Source organism: Pongo abelii, chromosome 15, assembly GCF_028885655.2.
Source record: "Pongo abelii isolate AG06213 chromosome 15, NHGRI_mPonAbe1-v2.0_pri, whole genome shotgun sequence".
Taxonomy (NCBI): Eukaryota; Metazoa; Chordata; class Mammalia; order Primates; family Hominidae; genus Pongo; species Pongo abelii.
This window is the reverse complement of record NC_072000.2, coordinates 107937436-107953523: the sequence shown is the minus strand read 5'-3', so window position 1 is coordinate 107953523 and position 16088 is coordinate 107937436. Positions and strand designations below refer to the sequence as shown.

Below are 16088 nucleotides of genomic sequence, written 5' to 3'. Positions count from 1 at the left end.
GTCAAACAGGCAAGACTCAAAGGGCTCCTGGAGACCAAACAGGCCAGGCTATAAAGCAAGACATGACCCCAGAGCAGCCACCTATCTCATCCTTGGGCCATCCGGGGCAGGGGCAGCTGGGGGGACCTCAGTGACACTTTTGACCGCAAGCCACTGAAAATGTCTTGTACTTGCTATGTATCTCCTGCTTGCTTCCTATCATTTTTTTAAAAAACACTAATTTTGCCCTAAGTGCCTTCGCCAGGCACTATTCTAGGTACTTGGAATAGAGGAAAAGAAAAAGGACGAAGATCGCTGCCGCATGGGGCTCACATTCTAGTAAGTGTGGGGAAAGTAGACAGAAAGGGCAACACAACTGTGTAACTCATGGTGATGTTGGTGTGACAGGGGCAGATAGTGAAAGGGCAGAGTTGGGCACAGAGGCCTGAGTGTGCTTTTTGGTGTCACAGCCAGGGCAGTCCTCTTAGAGGAGGAGGCAGGCAGAGAGCCTTCAGTTGGTCTAAGCTCTTACCCCAAGCTCATTGCTTTGCCTGTTCTCTAGGAATATCTGCAAAGTTCTGGGCCAGAGAGGTGGCAGTACAGGCCTGTAAACTCCTAATAGAAGGTCCAGAGTCCAGAACTCTCCATCTTAAAAATGGGAAAAATTTCCTTATCAAGTCTCTACTCGATAGGCAGTGTCCTCTCCTGAGGGCCAGGGAGCACGTCATTCAAGGACTTTACTGCACTGGCTAAGCCAGGAGAGGGAGGAAGAGAAGAGGGTTAGTGTGTGATTTTTTTTTTTTTTTTTTTTTTTTTGGAGACAGGGTCTGGCTCTGCCATCCAGGCTGGAGTGCAGTGGTGCAATCTTGGCTCACTGCAACCTCTGCCTCCTGGGTTCAAGCTATTCTCATGTCTTAGCCTCCCAAGTAGCTGGGACTCCAGGTGCATGCCACCACGCCCAGCTAATTTTTGTATTTTTAGTAGAGATGGGGTTTTGCCATGTTGGTCAGGCTGGTCTCGAATTCCTGACCTCAAGTGATTCATCCACTTCAGCCTCCCAAAATGCTGGGATTATTGGCGTGAGCCACTGTGCCCGGGCTTTAATGGAACTTTTCAAGGAACCATTCAAAAATAGTTGTTGGGACTGGGTGAGGTGGCTCACGCCTGTAGTCCCAGTACTTTGGGAGGCTGAGGTAGGAGGATTGCTTGAGCCCAGGAATTCAAACCAGCCTAGGCAACAGAACAAGACCCCGTCTGTACGAAAAATAAAATTAGCTGGGCATAAGCCTGTGGTCCCAGCTACTCAGGAGGTTGAGGTGGGAGGATCACTTGAGCCCAGGAGGTCGAGGCTGCACTGAGCTGTGATTGCGCCACTGTACTTCAGTCTGGGTGACAGAACGAAACCCTGTCTCAAAAACAAAACGAAACAAAACAAACCCAAGACAAACAAAACAAACAAAAATAGCCGTTGAACTGTTTCCTTTCTCCTCGACTGGCAAAGACACTGAGTTCCTTCCACTCATGGAGGAGTCACCCTGGGACTCCCCGTGCACTGTCAGAACACCTCTAAGGCACCATCTTCACTTCACTCCCTTGAAGAGCAACCATCTCTCCCATCTAAAGGGCCCCTGAGCTGCGTGGCAAACCAGCAATGAAAGAAACAAAAAACCTGCAACAGAATCGTAAGGTTTGAACTCTTGAGCACAAGCTCTTTCTCATTTTGATGACCCTCTGAGACGGACTGGAAGGGACAGTGCATGGGAAACACCCCTCTTCTGCCCCTGCTCTGCCTGGTGCCACACCCATGGAAAGGGCAACTGCTCTGCAGACCTGAAGGTCAGCACGAAGGTCGCTTACTGGGTAGCGGCTGCCTGACACAGCTTCCATAGTAACCATAATTTATTCACAGGCACATGTATGGAGGTTTTTCTTCTAAATATCATTATTCTAAGTATCATCATGGACACAGTGGCTCACGCCTGTAATCCCAGCACTTTGGGAGGCCGAGGTAGGCAGATCACCTGAGGTCGGGAGTTTGAGACCAGCCTGACCAACATGAAGAAACCCCTATCTCTACTAAAAATACAAAATTAGCCAGGCATGGCGGTGCATGCCTGTAATCCCAGCTATTTGGAAGGCTGAGGCAGAAGAATCACTCCAACCCAGGAGGCGGAGGTTGTGGTGAGCCAAGACCTTGCCATTATACTCCAGCCTTGGCAACAAGAGTGAAACTCCAGCTCAAAAAAAAAAAAATAAAAGGCCAGGCACAGTGGCTCACGCCTGTAATCCCAGCAATTTGGGAGCCCAAGGTGGGAGGATCACAAGGTCAGGAGATTGAGACCATCGTGGCTAACATGGTGAAACCCCGTCTCTACTAAAAAACAGAAAAAATTAGCCGGGCGTGGTGGCGGGTGCCTGTAGTCCCAGCTACTCGGGAGGCTGAGGCGGGAGAATGGTGTGAAGCCGGGAGCTGGAGCTTGCAGTGAGCCGAGATCGCGCCACTGCACTCCAGCCTGAGTGACAGCACGAGACTCTAAAAAAATAAATAAATAAACATAAAATAAAATAGAAATCATTATTGTCTAGGCTTTTGGAGAAGCGTATACTGTGAAAATGATCACGGTCGTGCTCCTAAAAGCCAGTCATGTTTCTGTAACAGTTTCTGCATGGGCCTTCACTCTCAGAAATGCGAAGGTGGCCTGAGAGCCGGGCACCTCACTCACTTGTAGGAATATGGTTTTGGTTCCTCTAATGTGCCTGATGTAGAAGACAGGGAAGTCGGCACTCAACGAAGAGGAACACCATCGTCAGGATTAGGAGAATGCTCTGCTTGGCAGGTACATAAAACCAGCAGCACAGCCCCACTAGGTGCCTTACCTCACTTCTGAGAGATTTCCAGGTAGCTGATGAGGAAAAAATGCAGTCTCTTATGATTTTCAATGGTCGCAGAATATCCCTTTTCAAAATTCATCGTATGCAGAATAAAAATGTCACATTCTGAGAATGGAGAATCTATAGAAAGGGCCTGGAACCTTAGTAATGAATGAGTTTTCACATTTTAACCTTGGTAAAGGGAATACTACCCATGTTGCCATTAAAATCAAGCCAAGATCAATTAGTGACATAGTCTTATAAGTATAACACACTCAGGCAACTTTCTTTTTTTTTTTTTTTTTGAGTTGGAGTCTCGCTCTGTCGCCCAGGCTGGAGTGCAGTGGCGCAGTCTCGGCTCACTGCAAGCTCCGCCTCCCGGGTTCGCGCCATTCTCCTGCCTCAGCCTCCCCAGTAGCTGGGACTACAGGCGCCTGCCACTGCGCCCGACTAATTTTTTGTACTTTTAGTAGAGAGGGGGTTTCACCGTGTTAGCCAGGATGGTCTCGATCTCCTGACCTCGTGATCCACCGCGCCCGGCTCGGGTAACTTTCTGTGGATGAATACTAGTCTCTGAGACACGCATTCCTTATTTGACCAAGTAATGCATTAAAATGCAGCCACTGCTTATGACAAGTGAGCCCCTCAAGAAAATATGAGCATAAAGAGTGGCCACTGCATCAGGGCATTCAAGAAACTCATTTCTCTTAAAGGAATTTAACTTCTAGTACTCAGTTTGTCCTTGAGAATGCAAAAATGGAAAACAATTCAAAATCAGTCCCAGCTACAAAGATAAGGAAGAGGAAGTCCGCTGTGGCCCAGCCTCTGCTTGGCAGGGCTCTGCTCCACCTCTGCAGAAATTATGCACAGGAACCTACTGTGATGAGTGTTTCTGGGGTAGGAATCTTTTTTTTTTTTTGAGATGAAGTCTTGCTCTGTTGCCCAGGTTTGAGTGCAATGGCACGATCTCGGTTCACTGCAACCTTCGCCTCCTGGGTTCAAGCGATTCTCCTGTCTCCGCCTCCCAAGTAGCTGGGATTACAGGTGTGCGCCACACGCCCGGCTAATTTTTTTTTAATATTTTTGTAGAGGCGGGGTTTCACCATGTTGGCCAGGCTGGTCTTGAACTCCTGAACTCAGGTGATCCACCTGCCTCGGCCTCCCAAAGTGTTGGGATTACAGACATGAGCCACCGCGCCTGGCCTTGGGGTAGGAATCTTAAGGAAGCCAGTTTCATAGTCATGAATTTCATAGAACAGCTCAGAAACATCTACCCAGAGGAGGAAGTAATTTATGGCAGAACATCTTCTCCTTGGTTTTCTGCTCAGCAGAAGGGACAGTGACAGACAAGGACAGCAAAGGGGGAGAGAAGTCTGTGTGTAGATCTCCTTAAAGAGGCTCATGTGTGCCAGGCGCAGTGGCTCGCACCTGTAATCCCAGCACTTTGGGAGGCCGAGGTGGGCGGATCACGAGGTGAGGAGATTGAGACCATCCTGGCTAACATGGTGAAACCCCGTCTCTACTAAAAATACAAAAAAAATAGCCAGGCATGGTGGCGGGTGCCTGTAGTCCCAGCTACTAGGGAGGCTGAGGCAGGAGAATGGCAAGAACCCGGGAGGCGGAGCTTGCAGTGAGCCGAGATCATGCCACTGTACTCCAGCCTGGGCAACAGAGCAAGACTCCATCTCAAAAAAAAAAAAAAAAAAAAAAAAAAAAAGAGGCTCATGTGTGCAGAGAGACACCCCAATTTTCTTGTCTGGGTTGGCTTTATGATGCTTTAATGGGATATAAAAACCAGCTTGCACCAGGCAAAAAACGCTGGGGAAGTCCTCACTGTCTGTGACTGGGCACAATCAGCTCCGCTAGAGGACTCCACTCTGGAAGGCACTGGACAGAGAGAGGGAAGGGGACTTACTTGCTAAAAGTCAAGTTGGAAAGTTCCCACAAGGTGAGCCTTAGGTCATGATGTACACCTGCCTGACACCTGGAGGGCCCTCCCTCCTTGCTGCTGCCTTGCCAGCTTCACTTCTTCTCCCCGGGCCTCTCCCCGGGCTGTGTCCAGGGCTCAGTCCTGGTTTCTCCTCTGTCTCACAGCTTTGAACAGGAGCCTTCCACCTGCTGAGGGCTTCCTATGGTCTCTCCCAGACCCGACCTCTCCCAACCCTCACACGTTTGTTTTTTTTTTAATACAGAGTCTTGTAATTTTCTGTATTTTTAGTAGAGACAGGGTTTCACCATGTTAGCCAGGATGGTCTCGATCTCCTCACCTCGTGATCCACCCACCTCGGCCTCCCCAAGTGCTGGGATTACAGGAGTGAGCCACTGCACCTGGCCGAACCCCTCACATGTTTATCCAACTGCCCACTAGACGTCGCCACTCAGTGTTTAAAGGGACTTCAAACTCAACACATCCCAGCTTGCTCTCCTTATCTTCTTCTCCTCCTGTCCCCAAACATCTCCCCAGCCACATTCCGCATCTCAACTAACAGCAATTCCGGCCTTTTTGCTGTTCAGATCAAAAATCATGAAGCTGTCCTTGGCTCTACTCATCTCATATCCAACTCCAGGGAAAATGCAGTTGCCTCTTATTTCAAAACATGTCCAAAACCCAACCACCATCTGCGCCAAGGCCCATCCTCACCCAAGGCTTCACTACCTCTTGCCTGTATTACTGCTGAGAGCCTCCAGGCGGCTTTCCCAGCTTCTCCTTGCCCCATTTCAGTGAGTTCCAAACATAGCTGCCTGGTGATCCTCTGAAAGCCCAAGGCCACAAGGCTCTTGTCATCCCCTCAGCTGCTGCCAGGTAGGAGAAGCATCTCTACACTCTGCTCCAGGCACGCCATGCACTCAGGCCTCAGGCCCAAGCAGTGCTCTTCCCCAGAAATCTGTGTGAATGTGCCCACCCAGGCCTCTGCCCAAGCAGCACTCTTCACACCCAGAGTGCTGATGAACCCCGTGCCTGCTCTGCGCTTTCTCACACGTGCTACTGTGCTCCATACTAGGTAACTTACTTGTTTATCCACTGCCTAGAATGTCAGGCTCAAGGAGAGAGGGGTCTGTTTTGCTGAGGGTCTCAATCACAACACTGCCTTGCCCATGCTAGAGAGAGACAACAATATTTCTGATTGACTGACTGTCCAGACTTTCTTTCTTTTCTTTCTTTCTTTTTTTTGAGACAGGGTCTCATTCTGTTGCCCAAGCTGGAGTGCTGTGCACAATCACAGTTCACCGCAGCTTCAACCTCCTGGGCTCAAGCCTCCCACCTCAGCATTCCGAAGAGCTGGGACCACAGGTGCGCCACCACACTTGGTTGATGTTTTTATTATTTATTTATTTATTTTATTATTATGATCTTTTTGAGACGGAGTCTTGCTCTATCGCCCAGGCTGGAGTGTAGTGGCACGATCTCGGCTCACTGCAAGCTCCGCGTCCCAGGTTCACGTCATTCTCCTGCCTCAGCCTCCCAAGTAGCTGGAACTACAGGCGCCCACCACCACGCCCGGCTAATTTTTTTGTATTTTTAGTAGAGACGGGGTTTCACCATGTTAGCCAAGTTGGTCTTGATCTCCTTACCTTGTGATCTGCCTGCCTCGGCCTCCCAAATTGTTGGGATTACAGGCGTGAGCCACTGCGCCTGGCCAATGTTTTTATTTTTTGAAGACATGGGGTCTTACCATGTTGTCCAAGCTGGTCCTGAACTACTGGACTCAATGATCCTCCAGCCTCAGCCTCCCAAAGTTCTGGGCTCACAGGTGTGAGCCACTGTGCCCGGCCTCCAGACTTTCATACTCCGACCAACAACAAACCCAGAACCCAGAATAGCACACCAATCAGTGTGACAACTTCCCTGTGAGAATAAAGCAACACAATGAGTTATGAGCTCATTACCCCTACACAACCATGTAGGTGTTGGACAAAAGCTGCAGGTCTGATTCATGTACTGAATCACAAGAAAAGAGAAAGGAAATTTACATACTTCACAGAGAACCAACCCAGAACTGTTAAGACCTGGTGTTTCTCCATAGGGCTGTGCCACAACTCCCAGGGTTAAGCTGCAGCTGCTTTGGATTCCCTTCCTTCTTGGGTCACCATGAGGGCCATCTTCTCTCTTTACTGCCTTGGGAGAAAAAATATGCTGGTAATCACAAAACACTGGGATCCCTGCTAAGGTCCACGTGGCCCCAAGCCTTCATACACATTACTTTTGCTCAATTTGAGGGTGTGTTAAATACAGCATTAGGAGACAATGCAAGATTTTACTGAGAAAAAGTGAATTTTTAATTATCTTGTGAATCTACTTAGAAAAACACACACAAGCAATGTTCACAACTATAAATTTAAACCTTTTGCACTAAAAAAAAACACAAAACAACAAACACAAAACCACAGGCATGAACTGTAAACCTATATTAACTATGAACTAGTCTTAAGGTTAATTCTTAGCAGTAATTCAGTATTTTCCTCCTTGGCAATTGTAATGTTTTAGCACCAGATGATCTCCCGCAGAGGTACTAGTAATGACTGGCTGCCAGTGTAGGGAGATGCTTCCATATACACCACTTCACACACACACTGTCCACTCTCACACCCACCCAGACGGGAGGCACATGGAGATGGGGCCACACACTGACTCTCAGGGCAATGGAAGTAGGGCAGGGGGCGCATAGGCTGCACATCTTTAATGTAGTGCATTCGTAGAAAAAAGGCCAGCTTTCGCTCCCAGGCGTGCTCTCGTCCTCAGACTTTAATATCATGATTTAGAAGATGCAGACGTTATTGCCTAAATATTATTCTATACATTTCCATCAGTGTTCAGGAAAACACTTTAATTGCTACTTAATTTACATCATAATTACTGGGTTACAGCTTTAGCTCATTGGCAATTTTGGAAGCAATATTTTTGAAGGCTATGGATGTCCCCGATATCCGCTTAAACCGGACCCCGTTCAGAGACAGTCTTGGCAGCTTGCATACTTCCATTTCCCACTGCACGAGGTTCTCTGCGTGCCCATCTCCGTGGACACAGAAGAGCAAGAAACGCTCCCTCTGCTCATAGTCGCAGTTATTGGCATCCAACACTTTGCGGATTTCCCGCATCATGTCCCCGGGATCCATTGAACTAGTGGTTTTCATGCTCCAGGTGAAGCGTAGGGATCGAGGCTTTGCTTCTTTGTTTTCATCTTTTTGCTCAGCAGATACATTGCGACTGAAATGCATAGAGGCAGGTTTATTTTTAACTGTACAGGAAAATCAACCTCTTATACTTCAGCTAGTTCCTCATTCACATCTTTGATACAACACAACTAACGACTGACCTCCACATTTTCCTGCACAGACTCACATTTGTAACTAAGTCTATTTTCGTCTATTTTCTTCCCCCACCCCCTAAAAATCATAAGCCACATACAAAAAGATCTACCTGGCTGGAAAATCTTCAGCAGCCACCTGTGCTTACTAAAATGAACAAAGTAATTTGTTAAGCAGAATCCTTGGAAATCAGGCAAAAAGGACAGCATGCCCCACTCCTCAGGGCTCTGCAGGCCCAGCTCAGGGAGGGAGTTGGCAGCCAGCTCCTGCCCACCCCACCCATCCACCCTGGGCTGTCCCTCTCCTGCAACACTGTTCTTTCAGATGTGAATCACTGTAACTGGCACTCAGGGTAACTGGAGACTCAACACCCGCAGTCTAAAATTGCTTTGCTGTACAGCCCTGAGGCTGAACATGATGCTCTACCCACCTCGTTGTTTTTCCTCCTCTCTGGTTTGTTTATTAAACGTCCAATTATACAGTTAAAGAAAATCTTAGATGACACAATCTTACTACTGGAATAGATGGAAAAATGCAATGGGACACTTCTCTGTCTGTGGAGGACTGACACCACCCATGTGGATGCCCTGTGGATTCAGAATGTAAGCCTTGGTCTGATGCCCAAGAGGCAGCATAAGTAGGGCCCAGGCCTGGGTCTCTAGGGAACACCATGGTTTACCAGCCATTCCTTGGCATTTAGTCATTATTGCCACAAGCCATTATTTATATTCTCATGTGTGTATCTGGTGGCCTCAATTAAGACAGTGAGTGCCTAGCATTCTTGGGAGTAAAATAGTCTATGTACCTTAAGTACACTCCAGCCTATGGCCAACTAACCAGAGGTGAGGGGCTACAGCTTTTACATATGCACATAGCTCTCTGTGTCACCAACCTGCTAGTATTCAATTTGGTTCACATCCACCAATACTGATGAGAAGCTTCCTGCGTATCAAATGCCACGTTGGATACTAAATGGGTTACAAAGATAAGCAAAAGCTCTCAAACTCATCTGGAGCCAGGAAGACTAAGGTGAGGCAACCGTGGCAGCACAGGAAAGGTTGGCCATCTCCTAGAGGGCAGCAGAAGAGGTGGAGCCCGCCTAGCAGGAGAGTGTGACAGGCAGGATGAGACAAGGAGGAAATGGCATGGGTGGGGGTGGGCCTGCATCTGAGGAGAGCTATGAAGAGCCATGGGATTTCAACAAAATGCAATGAAGATAGGGAAGCGTTTTTGTTTTGAGTAGAGGGGATCACAGCCAAAGGGAAGGTAGGAAAGTACAGGATGTGTCTGTGGCATAATAAAGTACACAGACTGAGTGGAACTGGAGGCACAGTGTCATCACCCCTACAACAGCTGGTGGCACTTAATGAGCACTTGTGGTAGTCAGGCCCCAACTTACTTGATGCCCACGTAGCCTCCATTATCTCACCTTCCTATTATGGGTGGGGAAACAAACCAGGATCTAGAGCCTGCTCCTGGCTGGGATGGGCAGGCCTGGAGGGGGAATGCTGCCTGGCGCTCACCCCAATGCTCTGCCTTGATGGGGCAGCGGAGCTGGGGCTGCTGGGGCAGCCTGGACCACGCCACTCAGGGCCTCGCAGGGACGTGTCCGGGTGAAATAGTGGAGGTCGCTGAAGGTTTTAATTCAGAAAGGTCATATGGCCAGAAGCGGGCTTTTAGAGAGACCAAAAGGACAAACGGTGAACGAGGACCTGAAATAGCCTGCTGGTGACTGGCATAAAAAAGGGCACAAGTGGAAGAGACCTAGAACAAGGCACATAGAGTCCTAAGGCTACCTGGTGATTGCCTCCCCCCAAATCCATGCAATGATAACTACACAAAATGGAAAAGCAAGGCCAGGCGCGGCGGCTCATGTCTGTCATCCCAGCAGTTTGGGAGGTTGAGGTGGGAGGTTCACTTGAGCCTAGGAGTTTGAGACCAGCCTGGCCAACATGGCGAGACCCCCATCTCTACAAAAAATACAAAAATTAGCCAGCATGGTGGCAGTGCCTGTGGTTCCAGATACTCAGGAGGCTGAGGTGGGAGGATCTCATAAGCCCGGGAGCCTGAGTAAGCCGTGATCATGCCACTACACTCCAGTCTGGGTGACAGAGCAAGACCATGTCTCAGAAAAAAAAAAAAGCAAAACACTCAACTATATAATCACCATTCTTAGAAGAAAACATATCTAGTTTGAAATATGGACATTCTATTAAGTACTTTGCTTTTATTCCTTGTGAAGAGAATCATGTGAGGAGTCAGTGATGAACTGAGAGCTTATTTCTCTGAGCACTGCTACCCAACCCAGACCTCCAAAGGCTGTTAACGCCCAGGCAGGAAGGCTGAAGGCATCGCCATGCTTTTAACACAAACACAAATGTAGAGCAGAGGCCGAGCTGGATCTGGACGGTGCTCATGGCAGGCTGGCGCCCCCTTGTGGCCACCCTCTCTACCTGATGCCAACCTCTCTAAGTAACTCCTACAGAGACAGCAGGAATACAGTAGGGAACATTCAGAAAATAGTGTCGCCTCTGCCACAGAAATGAAGTAAACAACTGAAAAAAATTTTAAGTAAAAATCATTTCCCTCACCTTGAGCCCTCATATCTCCCGTTCCTCTCATATTCAGTTGGAAGCCTCAATGAACAGAATGTAGAAGCAGAGAGAAGAGGGAAAGAGAAAAGAAATCTTACATGCTAGTACATGACCACCAATACCAACACCAACACCATAAAATGAACAAAGCCAAAACACGTTTTAAACACCAGCTGGGCTTATGAAAACTCTTCCTCTCATTTGACTGAGCCAGCACTACCTTCTTCCATAAGGCTGCAGGGGTGTGCACAGGGGCCAGCTCCATGCTGCACACTGCACACATCACACACATTGCACGCCATACCGCTGCACACTGCACACACTGCACACCACGTACGCACAGCGGGCACTCCTGCTGGCTCTTCAGCCTGAGCACACTCGGCCTCAGAATGGGGTTATTCTCACTTTCTAACCGTGCCACACAGTATAATGGGTTTCCAATTAAAAGCCAGTGAGGCTATCAGCTGGATTCTATATTCAGTTATTACCTGTTCCGTCCAAGGGAAAATCAGACAAGTGGGGAGATCAATTAAAAAATAATAATACAATGGAACTGCTAACAGGAAGAAAGTGCTTTTCCCACAGTTTTGACCTGCAGCTTGGCCTTCTGGTGACTTGAGAGGCACAGGTACAACGTAGCCCTTCATGAAAGATTTCCTGCCTCGTGTGCATTAAGAAAGCAATATTTTTGGTCTCTTGATTATCACCATCAAAAAATATGTTTTTCTTTTTTGCGGCGGGGTCTCACTTCCCTAGGCTAGAGCACAGTGGCATGATCATGGCTCACTGCAGCCTTGGCCTCCCAGGGCTCAGGTGATCCTCCTGCCTCAGCCTCCTGAGTAGCCGGGACCACAGATGCGTGCCACCACGCCCGGCTAATTTTTATATTATTTGTAGAGGCGGGGTTTTGCCATGTTGTCCAGGATGGTCTCGAACTCCTGGGCTCAAGTGATCCGCCTGCCTATGCCTCCCAAAGTGCTGGGATTACAGGCGTAAGCCACCATGCCTGGCCTAAGAAATATTAATAAAATCAGAACACCACTTTCTGTAGTGCTTTAAGTAAAAATAATGAGATACTCTTTCTTCAGTGGTTGCTGGAAAGTGGCTTTCAACTCTGAAAATATTAAAACATTTCTGCTACGCAGCTGTTCACATTTTAATTTCTGAAAAAGCCAAATCAAATGAGGCTGTAGCTTTGAATTTTATGCTTGTTTTCTGTATTAGCTAATTTTCCTGTCATTTTAAAGCCTTTTGCTAATTCCATCCTCAGTGAAATAAAAATAACACAATTACCACTTACCTTCTGCATGCCTGTGGATAATCATTAATTGTACATTAACATTACTGAGCATCTCATTCTTCAAACAGGAGCATGCTAAGTGTTATTAGTATGAAGACAGAATTATTTGGATGCTAAATAATTCTACCAAAGAAAGAAAATACACAGAGCATGCATCAGCCTTTTGTTGCATGGGTGCCATAGTCCCTTTAAAATGCCTGACAGAGTTAATCTATTTCTTTTCAATTTCCTTTCAAGGAATTAAGTACTTAGTTCTCAGCAGAAAGTTTAGTTTACAAGGAAAAAACAGGGCCAGAAAGCCAAACCTAATGTTAATTGCAGGAGCCATCTGGGAGTGAGGATTGAAAAATAAATGTGTATATATAAATCCTACCTTTTGATAAACCTGAATGACATGTTTCTAAAAGGAATTAAGTAAAAAAAAAAAAAAAAAAAAATTAACAAAAATAACTCGCACAAATTAAACAGAAAATCTAATCAATTACAGAGAGAAAGAAAAAAACAAAGCAGGGTTCCTTCTCTGGCCAATCAACAAAGAAATGCTGACATTTGTTGAAAAAGTAAAATTATTACAGGTAATTAAATGAGTATGTGATCTTTTAATATATCAAAAAAAAGTAAGAAAAGGTTTAGCAGTACATATTGACATTAGCTGTAATTAAAAGTTCTTCAGATGGACACACTCTTTTTTTTTTTTAAAGACAGTCTCGCTCTGTCACAGTGCAGTGGTGCAATCTCAGCTCAATGCAACCTATGCCTCCTGGGTTGAAGCAATTCTTGTGCCTCAGTCTCCTGAGTAGCTGGAATCACAGGTGCGCGCCACCATGCCCAGTTAATTTCTATATTTTCAGTAGAGACAGGGTTTTGCCATGTTGGCCAGTCTGGTCTCGAACTCCTGGCCTCAAGTGATCAGCCCACCTCAGCCTCCCAGAGTGTTGGGATTACAGGCATGAGCCACTGCACTGGCCAGATACACTTTCTAAGATAAAGTTTATGTCTTATGTTAAAGAAGTGACAAGACATTTGCAATGTACTAGTAATAAAACATTTTTCAATTCTCTTCAGAATACCTTATGAACAAAAATCTTGCCTTATTACGTAAACATTAAAAATTTCATTATAAAATATTTAACCACTAAGAAAAAATCATTACTTCTTTCAGGAAAATGAAACAAACATTAACATATTATTTGCTACAGTGGTATGACGTAAATCACTTTTTAAGAAACAAATAGGTGACTGGGATTTAAACTAAAGTAGACTTTTCAGTCTTAGATCTCAAAATAAATAAAAACTAAGTGGCAAGACAACAGTATGAATTTTATGTAATAAACAGGAAGAATTCTATTTAAAAGGGGTAACTCTGGTCATTAAAAAAATTTAAGGAGATGTGCAGGTTGTGCTGAAAATAATCTGACAAAATATTTTTCAAACTACGAATGAGGTTTTTATGATCAATGTGATCAGCTTCTCTGGGCAAAAATAGGCTGAGTTTGTTCATTTCTATTTGTAAAGTCCAGTTCCGTAACTGTACATAGCAGGCAGTCATCTATATCTGCTGAATGACTGAATTAATGAAATCCTTGGTTGGGATAACTTTGGCATTGCTTTAGGTATTAATTTACCAATTTAAAAAAAGTCTAACTATTATAAATAACTGCTAACCACTTCATAATCAGATCAGTGTATACAGCAGGGTCATAAACAGTACAATCATGCATGTGAAAATCTTTAATATATACTGCCTAAATATAAGGCAGTATTATCCAAAATATTTTAGTTGAAAATAATTAAAAAGTCTTTAAGATATATTTTTATTTCCTAATTTTCTTTTACTTTTAAATATTTATTTATTTAGAGACAAGGTCTTGCTCAATCACCCAGGCTGGAGTACAGTGGTGTGATCATAGCTCACTGTAACCTCAAACTCCTGGGTTTGAGCAATCCTCCTGCCTCAGCCTCTCAAGTAGCTGAGACTACAGGCATGCGCCACCACTCCTGGATAATTAAAAAATGTTTTTGTAGAGATGGGAGTCTCATTATGTTGCCCAGGTCAGTCTTGAACTCCTGGCTTCTAATGATCCTCCTGCCTCACCTTCCCCCAAAGTGCTAGGATTACAGGCATGAGCCATGTACAGTGCCTGGCCCATTTCCCAACTTTTTTTCTTTTTATTAAAAAAATAAAAGGCTGGGTGTGGTGGCTCATGCCTGTAATCCCAGCACTTTAGGAGGCTGAGGTAGGCGGATCACTTGAGGTCAGGAGTTTGTGACCAGCCTGGCCAACATGGTGAAACCCTGTCTCTACTGAAAATACAAAAATTAGCTGGGCGTGGTGGCATGCACCTGTAGTCCCAGCTACTTGGGAGGCCGAGGCAGGATAATCGCTTGAACCCAGGAGGCAGACACTGCAGTGAGCCGAGATCATGCTACTGCACTCCAGCCTGGGTGACAGAGCGAGACTCCGTCTCAAAAAAAAAAAAAAAAAAAAAAGGTAGAGATGGGGTCTCATTATGTTGTCCAGGCTGGTCTTGAACTCCTGGGCTCAAGTGATCCATGTGGCTCAGCCCCCAAAGTGCTGGGATTACAGGCATGAGCCATGGTGCCTGGACATTTCCTAATCTTCCACCAGGAAAAATCAGGGTTACTGGTCAATTACTATAGGAGTGCTTTTCTTAACTTTTCCTCCTATAATCCCTTGAGGTATAAAGAGGAAGGAAGCAGCTGCAGGAGGAGGCCTTCACACTGCCCATGACAACATGGATCAACCTGAGGGCAGAGGCACTTGCGTGTGCCTGGCTGTTCTGCCTGCAGGGTATGGGTGACTCTGCAGTCTCTGAGCAAGGCCAGGCCTGATGCCAAGGGGAAAGAGTTTTGCTCCTGACTACAAAGGGCCCATAGCTCTCCAAAGCCATATGCTCTCCAAGCAGAGTGCAGGCTTCCTGACTCCAGCCCTCTCCAGACCTGGCCACACCAGGTCTCCCTTGCAGCATCTAAGTGCAAACACCTCAGCCTTTCAGGCAATGCAATTTTAATCCTAGCAATTATTGCTAAAGGAGGATAAGAACTTTCAACCACTCTAGCAAGGATTTTGATTGTTTTTAAGAACGAACTGTCAATAGCTGATTAAGTATAGCACTAAGGGCGACAACAGACCTCAGTTAATAAACTTTAACAAGACAGAATAAAAGACTATCTTTCTGCAAAAATCTGGGGGTGGAAATAGCCTGGAAATTGTAAATAAGATGACCATTTAGAATTTTTTTAAACAACAAGCCTGAGTCTCCAATGTTAATTCAAATATATGAAATAAATGTAATGCAACTGTCACGCCTGCAACTGTTTTTTCTAAGGGGAGCACAGTGTAGTGGCTAAAAGGGCAGAGTCTGGTCAGATAGACCTGGCTTAGCCTGATATTTTTTTTTTTTTTGAGACGGAGTGTCAATCTATCGCCCAGGCTGGAGTGCAATGGTGTGATCTTGGCTCTCTGCAACCTGCGCCTCCTGGGTTCAAGCCATCCTCTTGCCTCACCCCCACAAATAGCTGGAATTACAAGCATGTGCCACAACATCAAGCTAATTTTTGTATTTTTAGTAGAGATGGGGTTTCACCATGTTGGCCAGGCTGGTCTTGAACTCCTGACCTTAAGTGATCTACCTGATCTACCTGCCTCGGCCTCCCAAAGTGCTGGGATTACAGGCGTAAGCCACTGCACCAGGCCCTGACACTTTTTAAAATATGTGCCTTAATCTCTCCAAACTTCACCTTCAGTATCTTTTACAAAATGGGGTGGATTATGGAGATTAAATTAAATGAGTGTGCGTGCACACTTGTACATGTGTATAAATATACTCATTTCACACATATAAGTGTGTATATATGATACTCATTTTATACATAAAATATGCATATATATAACGTACATACATATTTATATGTATAAAATGAATATGACTGTATCTATGTATATAGACATCTACCTTAGCACATAATAAGCATTCAAATAATGGTAGCTTTGGCTGGGCGTGGTGGATCACTTG

At 45.8% G+C, this 16088-nt stretch overlaps 1 protein-coding gene across 12 annotated transcripts in view; it reads right to left on the bottom strand.

Annotated features, from left to right (window-relative positions):
- Positions 1-7576: 7576 nt before the first annotated feature.
- Positions 7577-16088, bottom strand: part of MARK3 (microtubule affinity regulating kinase 3) — a 119622-nt gene continuing 111110 nt past the window's right edge. For 5 of the 12 annotated variants that reach the window (XM_024231453.3, XM_024231456.3, XM_054530922.2 and 2 more), the window contains 3 exons: positions 12425-12451; positions 10749-10793; positions 7577-8056 (listed from right to left, as the gene is read on the bottom strand). In XM_024231453.3, coding sequence (XP_024087221.1) covers positions 7711-8056; positions 10749-10793; positions 12425-12451 — 418 coding nt within the window. In that variant the 3' untranslated portion in view covers positions 7577-7710. The remainder of the gene's footprint in view (positions 8057-10748; positions 10794-12424; positions 12452-16088) is intronic. The other 7 variants (XM_024231458.3, XM_054530923.2, XM_024231459.3 and 4 more) reach the window with 3 other exon arrangements.